The following is a 12,194-nucleotide window of genomic DNA, read 5'->3' as shown; positions in this document are numbered from 1 at the left end:
GGAACCCGGGAGCGGAGCCACGTATGGAGCCTCGCAGCCTGAAGGGGCAGCAGGCCTGGGAGACACCAAGTCCCCAGGCACAGAACAGGAACTGCCACACCCAGGGGAGGATGACCTGCAGTTCCTGAGCACACAGAAGGTGAAGGACTTCACAAAGGCCGTGGGCATGAAGGCTCAGGACTGCGAAGGTAAGGACAGTGTGCTTCTGAAATAAAGAACCGGTAAAGGCCGACGTGACCTTCCTCCAGGAGTGCGGACTGCCACACCTCCGTAACTACCGGAGGTGGTCGCGTTGGTGGACCCGGGGTTTGTCGGTGTGGTCGGGGACGGTCTGGTAGCAGACGTCAAATACCGGGACACTCCGCTCCGGCTCCCACCGCTGCTGGTGACGTCCCGGCTGGACCATCCGGCAGCGCCGACGGCAGGCTGGACAGTACCTCTATCACGCAGATCTTAGACGACGGCAAGCGGGAGTGTCTGGAGCAGCCACTGACCCTGGACGAGCTGTCTGGCTCCGTCCATTCCTCTGAGTCGGGTAAGACTTCCGGAAGCGACGGCTTACCGGTCGAGTTGTACTCGGCTCTGTGGAACCGGATGGGCCCCGACCTGCTGGAAGTGTACAACGCTACGCTCCTGGCAGGCAGCATGTCCGAATCCATGAGGAAGGGCATCATCACCCTCATCTACAAGCATAAGGGGGAGAGGGAAGACATTGGGAATTGGAGGCCCATCTCACTCCTGAATGTGGACTACAAGATCCTGTCCAAGGCTATCGCCAACATGGTCAAGTCTGCACTGGAGCTGGTGATCCACCAGGACCAAACCTGTGCTGTACCGGGCAGGAAGATCTCAGACAGCCTCGCGCTGCTGAGGGACACCATCACCTACGTGCAGGACGGGGGGGGGGGGGGGGGGGTGGACGCCTGTCTGGTCGCCTTGGACCAGGAGAAAGCCTTCGACAGGGTATCGCACACGTACATGGCGGATGTACTCTCCAAAATGGGATTTGGGGCGGGAATCCGGAATTGGATCAAACTGCTCTAAACGGACATCTGTAGCGCAGTCCAGGTCAACGGGTGGGAAACAGACAGCTTCCCCATCAGGTCTGGAGTCAGGCAGGGCTGCCCTCTCTCCCCTGTCGTGTGCTGCATAGAACGCTTTGCCGAAGCCATCAGGAGGGATGAGGGCATAAGAGGGGTGACGCTGCCAGGCAGCGGAGGGGCACAAGTCAAAACCTCCCTGCACATGGACGACGTCACCGTCTTCTGCTCCGATCCGAGGTCAGTTCGCAGGCTGATCAGCGAACAGTTTGAGCTGGCGTCGGGGGCCAAGGTCAACCGCACGAAGGACGAATCCATGCTCTTCGGCAACTGACCCGACCGATCCAGTGTCCGCTTCGCCATCCGGTCTGATCACGTGAAGGTGCTGGGGATCTGGTTCGGAGGTGCTGAGGCGTGCAGGAAGAACTGGCAGGAGCGGACTGCCAAGGTGAAACAGAAACTGGGACTGTGCTGAGGACGCTCCCTTTCGATAACGGGCAAGAACCTGGTCATCAGGTGTGAGGTGCTCTCAGGGCTGCTGCACTTGGCGCAGGTGTGGCCAGTGCCCCGCTCCTGCAGCTTGGAAATCACCAGAACCGTCTTCAGATTCGTCTGGGGATCGAGGATGGAGTGAGTCAGACGGGCAGTCATGCACAAGTTCCTGGACAATGGGGGCAAGAACGTTTCCAATGTCGCCCTCACCCTGATGGCCAGTTTCGTGTGTGGATGCATCAGGTTGTGTGTGGATCCCAGGTACGTGGGCACCAAGTACCGCATTGTGCCGATGTTCTACCTGTCCCCCTGGCTACGAAGGATGGGTCTGGTCCCTTTCCCGCGCAACACCCAGTCAGCTGGTCGTTGCCGCCATGTCTGTCCTTCGTAGAAAGGTTTTTCCAGGTCAACGCCTTTGACCACAGGGCCATCAGGCAGTGGTCAGCACGTAATGTCCTGCAGGCACTGCAGGAGAAGGACATGATGGACACAGTGGGGTGGTTCCCTGAGCAGACCATCCAGTTCATTTGGCAAAATGTCTCATAGCCAGACCTCACCAACAGGCAGCAAGACCTCGCCTGGCTGGCCGTGAGAGGGGCATTCCCAGTCTGATCCCTCCTGTACACCCGGGACGTCGCCTCCACAACCTGCTGCCCACGGGAGGACTGCAGTGAGGAGGAGTCGGTGACCCACCTCTTTGCACACTGAGGGTTTGTGGAGAAGGGTGGAAGGGACGGTGTCGAGATTCATCCCCAGCAGCTGCGTGACAGAGGACTCTCTGATCTACGGGCTGTTCCCGGGGACGCACAAGGAGACCAACATCCGGTGCTGCTGGTAGATCATCAACTCGGTGAAGGTCCAGAAACTTGATGGTCTTCCAGCACACGGAGATGACCGTGGGGGAATGCTGCTGACTGGCACCTTCTCGGTTGCAGGAGTATGTGCTGAGGGACGCGCTGATACTTGGTGCAGTCACCGCAAGGGCCCAGTGGGGAAGGACCAGGGTTTAGGGTTCTTCTCCAGCAGGAGTGTGTGGGATTGGGTGGTGGGGAGTTCACCCCTCAACAATGGTGTGTAAAGATGAACCAACAGAGTGCCACATGAGTGGCTGAAAGTGTGGAAATGCATAGAAACATCTGTAAAGGGCAGAGTCATCAAATGGTTTGTTGTAAATAATTTTATTTTTGAATACAGTATATCTTGATTTAAAAAAAATCTCACGCCACAGAACAGGAGAGGGCGAAATGGACAGCACAGAGGAAGGCAAATTCACTCTCTGACGCTGTGAGTGTGTGATGGGACGGTGTGGAGGGAGATTTTCTCCTCGTCTCACCCCGGGAGTGTGTGATGGGACAGCGTGGAGGGAGATTCACTCTGTGTCTGACCCTGGGATTGTGTGATGGGACAGTGTGGAGGGAGATTCACTCTGTGTCTGACCCCGGGTGTGTGTGTGATGGGACGGTGTGGAGGGAGCTTCACTCTGTGTCTGACCCCGGGAGTGTGTGATGGGACAGTGTGGAGGGAGATTCACTCTGTGTCTGACCCTGGGATTGTGTGATGGGACAGTGTGGAGGGAGATTCACTCTGTGTCTGACCCCGGGAGTGTGTGATGGGACAGTGTGGAGGGAGCTTCACACCGTGTCTGACCACGGGAGTGTGTGATGGGACAATGTGGAGAGACTTCACTCTGCCTTTAACGCTGGTATTTCATCCCCCATCCGTACTTGTACTTGGGACTTCATGGACACACCTCTATTATAGTCGATTTTATCTGATGCGGGGCAGTTAGCCACGATGTGGGTTGGGTGGAGATGAGATCCTGGGCACCCAGACTCTGCCAGTCCGACCTCCCTCAGCCTGGAGCTGAGACGCTACTGTGTCAGTGTGAGGAGCTCCGACCCACTGTTGCAGTGCACAGGGTGCGGGGGGCAGCAGAAACCTCAAATAAAACTCGAGTCCGGCACCAGGACAGGAAGTTACAGCGGTTTATTGATTTCATCATGACAAATGTAAATTAAACAACGTGTGAGCTGCTGACGTGCGGGAATAAATAAGCTGCTCCCGACTCACTCACAGTCACACACAATTAACTGACCGGCGACAAGGAGTGACCGGTTGAATAATCAGTCCCGTTTCTCACCGTCACTCTGCATCGGGGAACCGATGATTATAAAATCACAATTCAGGGCCGTGTCCGGGATCGCTGCAGATCCAGGGTCACTGCCGAGGGATTTGTCCATTTAACATCATTATATCGGCCAGACTGCCGAATGCACTGTCCTCAGCAAAGGGAGCAAAAAGATTCTCACCTTGGATAATCCCACCCCGGGACACCGCTGTCCCAGACTGAGCCCTGGACCCCGGGCTCTTCTGGTCTTTGTACTTCCTGGGGCAGTCTCGAACCCACACAGGTGGCAGCTGGACAACAGGCGGAAATAGGTCACTGCGGAATGGCTTCCGATGTCACCGAGCCCGATACTGGAGCCGGTTCCGTTAAAACCATTGGGAACTAAATCCGGCGCGCGGCCATTAAAGGTAATGGCGGGCGTTAAAGGGGAGGGTGGAGAATCGGGCAAAATGCCACTATTCCACGGACAGGGATGTTCACACATTCAGATGTTCACAGATCACTCTCAGTCCGGGTCTGACTCCCTGCAGACATCTCAGTTCCTTACCCCCGATCTCACTGAACTGATTCGACCCCAGGCTGAAACAGTTGGGAGAATAAAGATGAAATAAACAGATTACACAACAGTGTCAGTAACAGGGGACTGGGGTTAATGTTTTAACAACTCTCACAGACAAATATCACCAGAAAACCCGTAGATCTGCTGATATTTTATCACATTAAACATTAACACAAACACTCACCAGATCCACTCCAGACTCGGGAGGGTCAGTATGAGGCGGCAGATAGCGGGGACAGATCGGTCTGTCAGCGAGTTGTATCCCAGGTTCAGCACCGTCAGTGATGGGTTTGTACTGAGAGCGGAGACGAGATCCTCGGCACCAGAATCTGTGAGACCGACATTGTCCAGCCTGGAGATGAGTGAGAGTGAGGGTGAAGGAGACAGAGAGACAGGAGATGGTACAAATCCCCAGTGTTTATCAGTAACACAATTACTGATCACATTAATGTTCACTGTCAGACACCCAGTGACGGTAAACACAATCTCCCACAGTCTGGTACTTACCACAGTTTCTGTATTTTACACTCCGGGTTCCTCAGAGCCGCAGACACCAGTTTCACTCCTGAATCGCCCAGGTGATTATCACTCAGGTTCAGCTCCGTCAGTGATGGGTTTGCACTGAGAGCGGAGGCGAGATTTTCGGTACCAGAATCTGTGAGACTGACATGGGTCAGCCTGGAGATGAGAGAGAGTGCGGGTGAAGGACACAGAGAGACAGGAGACGGTATAAATCCCCAGTGTTTATCAGTTACACCATTACTGATTTTTTTCTTCAGCACGACTGTGCAAGTCAGCCAGTGAGAACAGCAGAAAGAGTTTAAAAGGAAGACAGATTTACAAAGCGAGCGTCAGAGGAGCGGGAGACAGAGTAGGAAGGCTTTGGCTCAACGGGGCTTCGGCGATAAAGAGTCGAGGCGAGGTAGGTTATCTGTTTACAATACAGACAGAGAGTATGTGTGTGAGGCTGGTTTTCTGTGCTCGGTGTCAGATGTGGGAGATCCTGGAGACTCCCAGCCTCCCGGACGGCAACATCTGCACCCGGTGTGTCGAGCTGCAGCTCCTTAGGGACCGAGTTAGGGAACTGGAGATGCAGCTCGATGACCTTCGTCTGGTCAGGGAGAGCGAGGAGGTGATAGAGAGGAGTTACAGGCAGGTGGTCACACCGGGGCCACGGGAGACTGATGAAGTGGGTCACAGTCAGGTGAGTGAAGGGCATGAAGCAGGTACTAGAGAGTACCCCTGTGGCTGTCCCCCTTGACAATAAGTGCTCCTGTTTGAGTACTGCTGAAGGGGGGGACGGCCTCCCTGGAGGAAGAGGATGGCAGCAGTGATAGGGGACTCTATAGTTAGGGGTTCAGATAGGTGATTCTGTGAACGCAGGAAAGAAACGCGAATAGTAGTTTGCCTCCCAGGTGCCAGAGTCTGGGATGTTTCAGATCGCGTCCAAGTTATCCTGGAGTGGGAGGGAGAACAGCCAGAGGTCGTGGTACATATTGGTAAAGAAAAAGGGAAGAATTTCTGAAAACAGACTACAGGGTGTTAGGAAGTAAATTGAGAAGCAGGACCGTAAAGGTAGTAATCTTGGGATTACTGCCTGTGCCATGTGGCAGTGAGAATGGAAATAGAATGAGGTGGAGGATAAATGCGTGGCTGAGGGATTGGAGCTGGAGGCAGGGATTCAGATTTCTGGATCAATGGGACCTCTTTTGGAGCTGGTGTGACCTGTACAAATAGGACGGATTGCAATTGATTACCAGGGGGACCAATATCCCGGCAGGGAGGTTTGCTAAAGCTACTGGGAAGAGTTTAAACTAGAATTGCTGGGGGGTAGGAACCGAACTGATGTGTTGGAGGAGAGGGAGGTTGGCTCACTAATGGAGAAAATTTGGAGACAGTGCGAAAGGGAGGATAGACAGGTGATATAGAATGGACGCGCTCGGTCCAATGGTTTGAGATGTGTCTATTTTAATGCAAGGAGTATTATGAACAAAGCAGGTGAGCTTAGAGCGTGGATCAGCACTTGGAGATATGATGTTGTGGCCATTACAGAGACTTGGAGGGTGCAGGGGCAGGAATGGTTACTTCAAGTGCCGGGTTTTAGATGTTTCGGGACGGACAGGGAAGGAAGCAAAAGAGGTGGGGTTGTGACACTGTTGATCAGAGATAGTGTCACGGCTGCAGAAAAGGAGGACGTCATGGGGGGGTTGTCTATGGAGTCTCTGTGGGTGGAAGTTAGGAACAGGAAGGGGTCAATAACTCTACTGGGTGTTTTGTATAGACCACCCAACAGTAACAGGGGCATCGAGGAGTAGATAGGGAGACAGATTCTGGAAAGGAGTAATAATAACAGGGTTGTTGAAGTGTGAGATTTTAATCTCCCAAATATTGATTGACATCTCCCTAGAGTTAGGGGTTTAGATGGGGTGGAGTTTGTTAGGTCTGTTCAGGTAGGTTTCCTGACACAGTGTGTAGATAAGCCTACAAGAAGAGAGGCTGCACTTGATCTGGTATTGGGAAATGAACCTGGTCAGGTGTCAGGTCTCTCATAGGGAGAGCATTTTGGAGATAGTGATCACAATTCTATCTCTTTTACCATAGCATTGGAGAGGGATAGGATCAGTCAAGATAGGGAAACCTTTAATTGGAGTAAGGGGAACTATGAGGCTATCAGGTTGGAACTTGCAAGCATAATTTGGAAACAGATGTTCTCAGGGAAATGTACCGAAGAAATGTAGAAAATGTTCAGGGGATATTTGCGTGGGGTTCTGAGTCGGTACATTCCAATGAGACATGGAAAGGATGGTCGTGTACAAGACACATGGTGCACAAAGGCTGTTGTAAATCTAGTCGAGAAAAGAAGGGCTTACGAAAATTTCAAAAAACTAGGTAATGATATGAATCTGTAAGATTATAAGGCAAGCAGGAAGAAGCTTAAGAATGAAATTAGGAGAGCTAGAATGGGCCACGAGAAGGCCTTAGCGGACAGGATTAAGGAAAACCCCAAGGCATTCTGCAAGTACGCGAAGAGCAAAAGGATAAGATGTGAGAGAATAGGACCAATCAAGTGTGACAATGAGAAACTGCGTATGGAACCGGAGGAAATAGTGAAGGTATTTAAAGAAGCATTTGCTTCAGTATTCATGACGGAAACGGATCTTGGCGATTGTAGGGGTGACTTGCAGCAGACTGAAAAGCTTGAGAATGTAGATATTAAGAAAGAGGATGTGCTGGAGCTTTTGGAAAGCATCAAGTCGGATATGTCACCAGGACATGGCGGGATGTACCCCAGGCTACTGTGGGAGGCGAGGGAGGAGATTGCTGAGCCTCTGGCAATGATCTTTGCATCATCAATGAGGACGGGAGAGGATGCGGAGGATTGGAGGTTTGTGGATGTTGTTCCCTTATTCAAGAAAAGGAGTAGGGATAGCCCAGGAAATTATAGGCTAGTGAGTCTTACTTCAGTGGTTGGTAAGTTGATGGATAAGATCCTGAGAGGCAGGATTTATGAACATCTGGAGAGGCAAAATATGATTAGGAATAGTCAGCATGGCTTTGTCAAAGGCAGGTCGTGCCTTACGAGCCTGACTGAATTTTTTTGAGGATGTGACTAAGCACATTGATGAAGGTAGAGCAGTGGATGTAGTGTATATGGATTTCAGCAAGGATTTGATAAGGTAAACCATGCAAGGCTTATTGAGAAAGTCATGTGGCATCGGATCCAAGGGGACATTGCTTTGTGGATCCAGAACTGGCTTGCCCACAGAAGGCAAAGTGGTTGTAGACAGGTCATATTCTGCATGGAGGCCGGTGACCAGTGGAGTGCCTCAGGGATCTGGTCTGGGACCCTTACTCTTTGTGATTTTTATAAATGACCTGGATAAGGAAGTGGAGGGATGGGTTAGTAAGTTTGCTGATGACACTAAGGTTGGGAGTGTTATGGACAATGTGGAAAGCTATCAGAAGTTACAACGGGACATTGATAAAATGCAAAACTGGGCTGAGAAGTTGCCCATGGAGTTCAACCAAGATAAGTGTGAGGTGTTTCATTTTGGCAGGTCAAGTGTGATGGAAGAATATGGTTTTTATGGTAAGTCTCGGCAGTGTAGAGGATCAGAGGGATCCTGGGGTCCCAGTTCATAGGTCACCCAAAGCTGCTACGCAGGTTGACTCTGTGGTTAAGAAGGCATACGGTGCATTGGCCTTCATCAGTCGTGGGATTGAGTTCAAGAGCCGAGAGGTAATGTTGCAGCTATATAGGACCCTGGTCAGACCCCACTTGGAGTATTGTGCTCAGTTCTGGTCGCCTCACTACAGGAAGAAAACCACAGAAATGGTGCAGAGAAGATTTTCAAGGATAAATCAACAGGCCCGAAAAGTTAGCTGCTCCTTTCAACGGATGCTACCTGACCTGCTGAGTTCATCCAGCTTGTTTGTACGTGTTGATTTGACCACAGCATCTGCAGTGTGCTTTGTGTTTCCAAGGATGTTGCCTGGATTGGGGAGCATGCCTTATGAGAATAGGTTGAGAGAACTCGGGTTTTTTCCTTGGAGTTACGGAGGATGTGAGGTGACCCGATAGAGGTGTATAAGATGATGAGAGGTATTGATTGTGTGGGTAGTCCGTGGCTTTTTCCCAGGGCAAAAATGACTTGCATGAGAAGGCTTAGTTTTAAGGAGATGTCAGGGGTAAGTTTTTTTACGTAGAGATTGTTGAGTGTGCGGAATGTGCTGCCGGTGGTGGTGGTGGAGGCGGGTACGATAGGGTCTTTAAGAGACTCCTGGATGGCTACATGGAGCTTAGAAAAATAGAGGGCTTTGAGGAAAGCCTAGTTAGTTTTAAGGTTGGGACATGTTCAGCACAGCTTTGTGGGCCGAAGGGCCTGTATTGCGCTGTAGGTTTTCTTTGTTTCTACTGATCACATTAATGTTCAGTGTCAGACACCCAGGGACTGAAAACACAATCTCCCACAGTCTGGTACTTACCGTAGTTTCTGTATTTTACACTCCGGGTTCCTCAGAGCCACAGACACAATTTTCACTCCTGCATCTCCCAGTTTATTCTCACTCAGGTCCAGCCCCGTCAGTAATGGGTTCGTACTGAGAGCGGAGGCGAGATCCTCGGCACCAGAATCTGTGAGACCGACATCGATCAGCCTGGAGATGAGAGAGAGTGAGGGTGAAGGACACAGAGAAACAGGAGATGGTACAAATCCCCAGTGTTTATCAGTAACACAATTACTGATCACATTAATGTTCAGTGTCAGACACCCAGTGACTGTAAACACAATCTCCCACAGTCTGGTACTTACCACAGTTTCTGTATTTTACACTCCGGGTTCCTCAGAGCCGCAGACACCAGTTTCACTCCTGAATCGCCCAGGTGATTATCACTCAGGTTCAGCTCCGTCAGTGATGGGTTTGCACTGAGAGCGGAGGCGAGATTTTCGGTACCAGAATCTGTGAGACTGACATGGGTCAGCCTGGAGATGAGAGAGAGTGCGGGTGAAGGACACAGAGAGACAGGAGACGGTATAAATCCCCAGTGTTTATCAGTTACACCATTACTGATTTTTTTCTTCAGCACGACTGTGCAAGTCAGCCAGTGAGAACAGCAGAAAGAGTTTAAAAGGAAGACAGATTTACAAAGCGAGCGTCAGAGGAGCGGGAGACAGAGTAGGAAGGCTTTGGCTCAACGGGGCTTCGGCGATAAAGAGTCGAGGCGAGGTAGGTTATCTGTTTACAATACAGACAGAGAGTATGTGTGTGAGGCTGGTTTTCTGTGCTCGGTGTCAGATGTGGGAGATCCTGGAGACTCCCAGCCTCCCGGACGGCAACATCTGCACCCGGTGTGTCGAGCTGCAGCTCCTTAGGGACCGAGTTAGGGAACTGGAGATGCAGCTCGATGACCTTCGTCTGGTCAGGGAGAGCGAGGAGGTGATAGAGAGGAGTTACAGGCAGGTGGTCACACCGGGGCCACGGGAGACTGAAGAAGTGGGTCACAGTCAGGTGAGTGAAGGGCATGAAGCAGGTACTAGAGAGTACCCCTGTGGCTGTCCCCCTTGACAATAAGTGCTCCTGTTTGAGTACTGCTGAAGGGGGGGACGGCCTCCCTGGAGGAAGAGGATGGCAGCAGTGATAGGGGACTCTATAGTTAGGGGTTCAGATAGGTGATTCTGTGAACGCAGGAAAGAAACGCGAATAGTAGTTTGCCTCCCAGGTGCCAGAGTCTGGGATGTTTCAGATCGCGTCCAAGTTATCCTGGAGTGGGAGGGAGAACAGCCAGAGGTCGTGGTACATATTGGTAAAGAAAAAGGGAAGAATTTCTGAAAACAGACTACAGGGTGTTAGGAAGTAAATTGAGAAGCAGGACCGTAAAGGTAGTAATCTTGGGATTACTGCCTGTGCCATGTGGCAGTGAGAATGGAAATAGAATGAGGTGGAGGATAAATGCGTGGCTGAGGGATTGGAGCTGGAGGCAGGGATTCAGATTTCTGGATCAATGGGACCTCTTTTGGAGCTGGTGTGACCTGTACAAATAGGACGGATTGCAATTGATTACCAGGGGGACCAATATCCCGGCAGGGAGGTTTGCTAAAGCTACTGGGAAGAGTTTAAACTAGAATTGCTGGGGGGTAGGAACCGAACTGATGTGTTGGAGGAGAGGGAGGTTGGCTCACTAATGGAGAAAATTTGGAGACAGTGCGAAAGGGAGGATAGACAGGTGATATAGAATGGACGCGCTCGGTCCAATGGTTTGAGATGTGTCTATTTTAATGCAAGGAGTATTATGAACAAAGCAGGTGAGCTTAGAGCGTGGATCAGCACTTGGAGATATGATGTTGTGGCCATTACAGAGACTTGGAGGGTGCAGGGGCAGGAATGGTTACTTCAAGTGCCGGGTTTTAGATGTTTCGGGACGGACAGGGAAGGAAGCAAAAGAGGTGGGGTTGTGACACTGTTGATCAGAGATAGTGTCACGGCTGCAGAAAAGGAGGACGTCATGGGGGGGTTGTCTATGGAGTCTCTGTGGGTGGAAGTTAGGAACAGGAAGGGGTCAATAACTCTACTGGGTGTTTTGTATAGACCACCCAACAGTAACAGGGGCATCGAGGAGCAGATAGGGAGACAGATTCTGGAAAGGAGTAATAATAACAGGGTTGTTGAAGTGTGAGATTTTAATCTCCCAAATATTGATTGACATCTCCCTAGAGTTAGGGGTTTAGATGGGGTGGAGTTTGTTAGGTCTGTTCAGGTAGGTTTCCTGACAAAGTGTGTAGATAAGCCTACAAGAAGAGAGGCTGCACTTGATCTGGTATTGGGAAATGAACCTGGTCAGGTGTCAGGTCTCTCATAGGGAGAGCATTTTGGAGATAGTGATCACAATTCTATCTCTTTTACCATAGCATTGGAGAGGGATAGGATCAGTCAAGATAGGGAAACCTTTAATTGGAGTAAGGGGAACTATGAGGCTATCAGGTTGGAACTTGCAAGCATAATTTGGAAACAGATGTTCTCAGGGAAATGTACCGAAGAAATGTAGAAAATGTTCAGGGGATATTTGCGTGGGGTTCTGAGTCGGTACATTCCAATGAGACATGGAAAGGATGGTCGTGTACAAGACACATGGTGCACAAAGGCTGTTGTAAATCTAGTCGAGAAAAGAAGGGCTTACGAAAATTTCAAAAAACTAGGTAATGATATGAATCTGTAAGATTATAAGGCAAGCAGGAAGAAGCTTAAGAATGAAATTAGGAGAGCTAGAATGGGCCACGAGAAGGCCCTAGCGGACAGGATTAAGGAAAACCCCAAGGCATTCTGCAAGTACGCGAAGAGCAAAAGGATAAGATGTGAGAGAATAGGACCAATCAAGTGTGACAATGAGAAACTGCGTATGGAACCGGAGGAAATAGTGAAGGTATTTAAAGAAGCATTTGCTTCAGTATTCATGACGGAAACGGATCTTGGCGATTGT

General features: G+C 50.6%; 1 protein-coding gene across 2 annotated transcripts in view; it reads right to left on the bottom strand.

The window, feature by feature from the left end:
• Positions 1-3,503: 3,503 nt before the first annotated feature.
• Positions 3,504-12,194, bottom strand: part of LOC140723143 (NACHT, LRR and PYD domains-containing protein 12-like) — a 51,512-nt gene continuing 42,821 nt past the window's right edge. For both annotated transcript variants that reach the window (XM_073037771.1, XM_073037772.1), the window contains 5 exons: positions 9,532-9,702; positions 9,206-9,376; positions 4,727-4,897; positions 4,404-4,571; positions 3,504-4,239 (listed from right to left, as the gene is read on the bottom strand). In XM_073037771.1, the coding sequence (XP_072893872.1) occupies positions 4,137-4,239; positions 4,404-4,571; positions 4,727-4,897; positions 9,206-9,376; positions 9,532-9,702 (784 nt within the window). In that variant the 3' untranslated portion in view covers positions 3,504-4,136. The remainder of the gene's footprint in view (positions 4,240-4,403; positions 4,572-4,726; positions 4,898-9,205; positions 9,377-9,531; positions 9,703-12,194) is intronic.

The sequence above is a fragment of the Hemitrygon akajei genome, unplaced genomic scaffold (assembly GCF_048418815.1).
Source record: "Hemitrygon akajei unplaced genomic scaffold, sHemAka1.3 Scf000102, whole genome shotgun sequence".
In the NCBI taxonomy this organism is placed as follows: domain Eukaryota; kingdom Metazoa; phylum Chordata; class Chondrichthyes; order Myliobatiformes; family Dasyatidae; genus Hemitrygon; species Hemitrygon akajei.
Note: the sequence above shows the minus strand (reverse complement) of the source record. Positions and strands in the feature narration are given on the sequence as shown.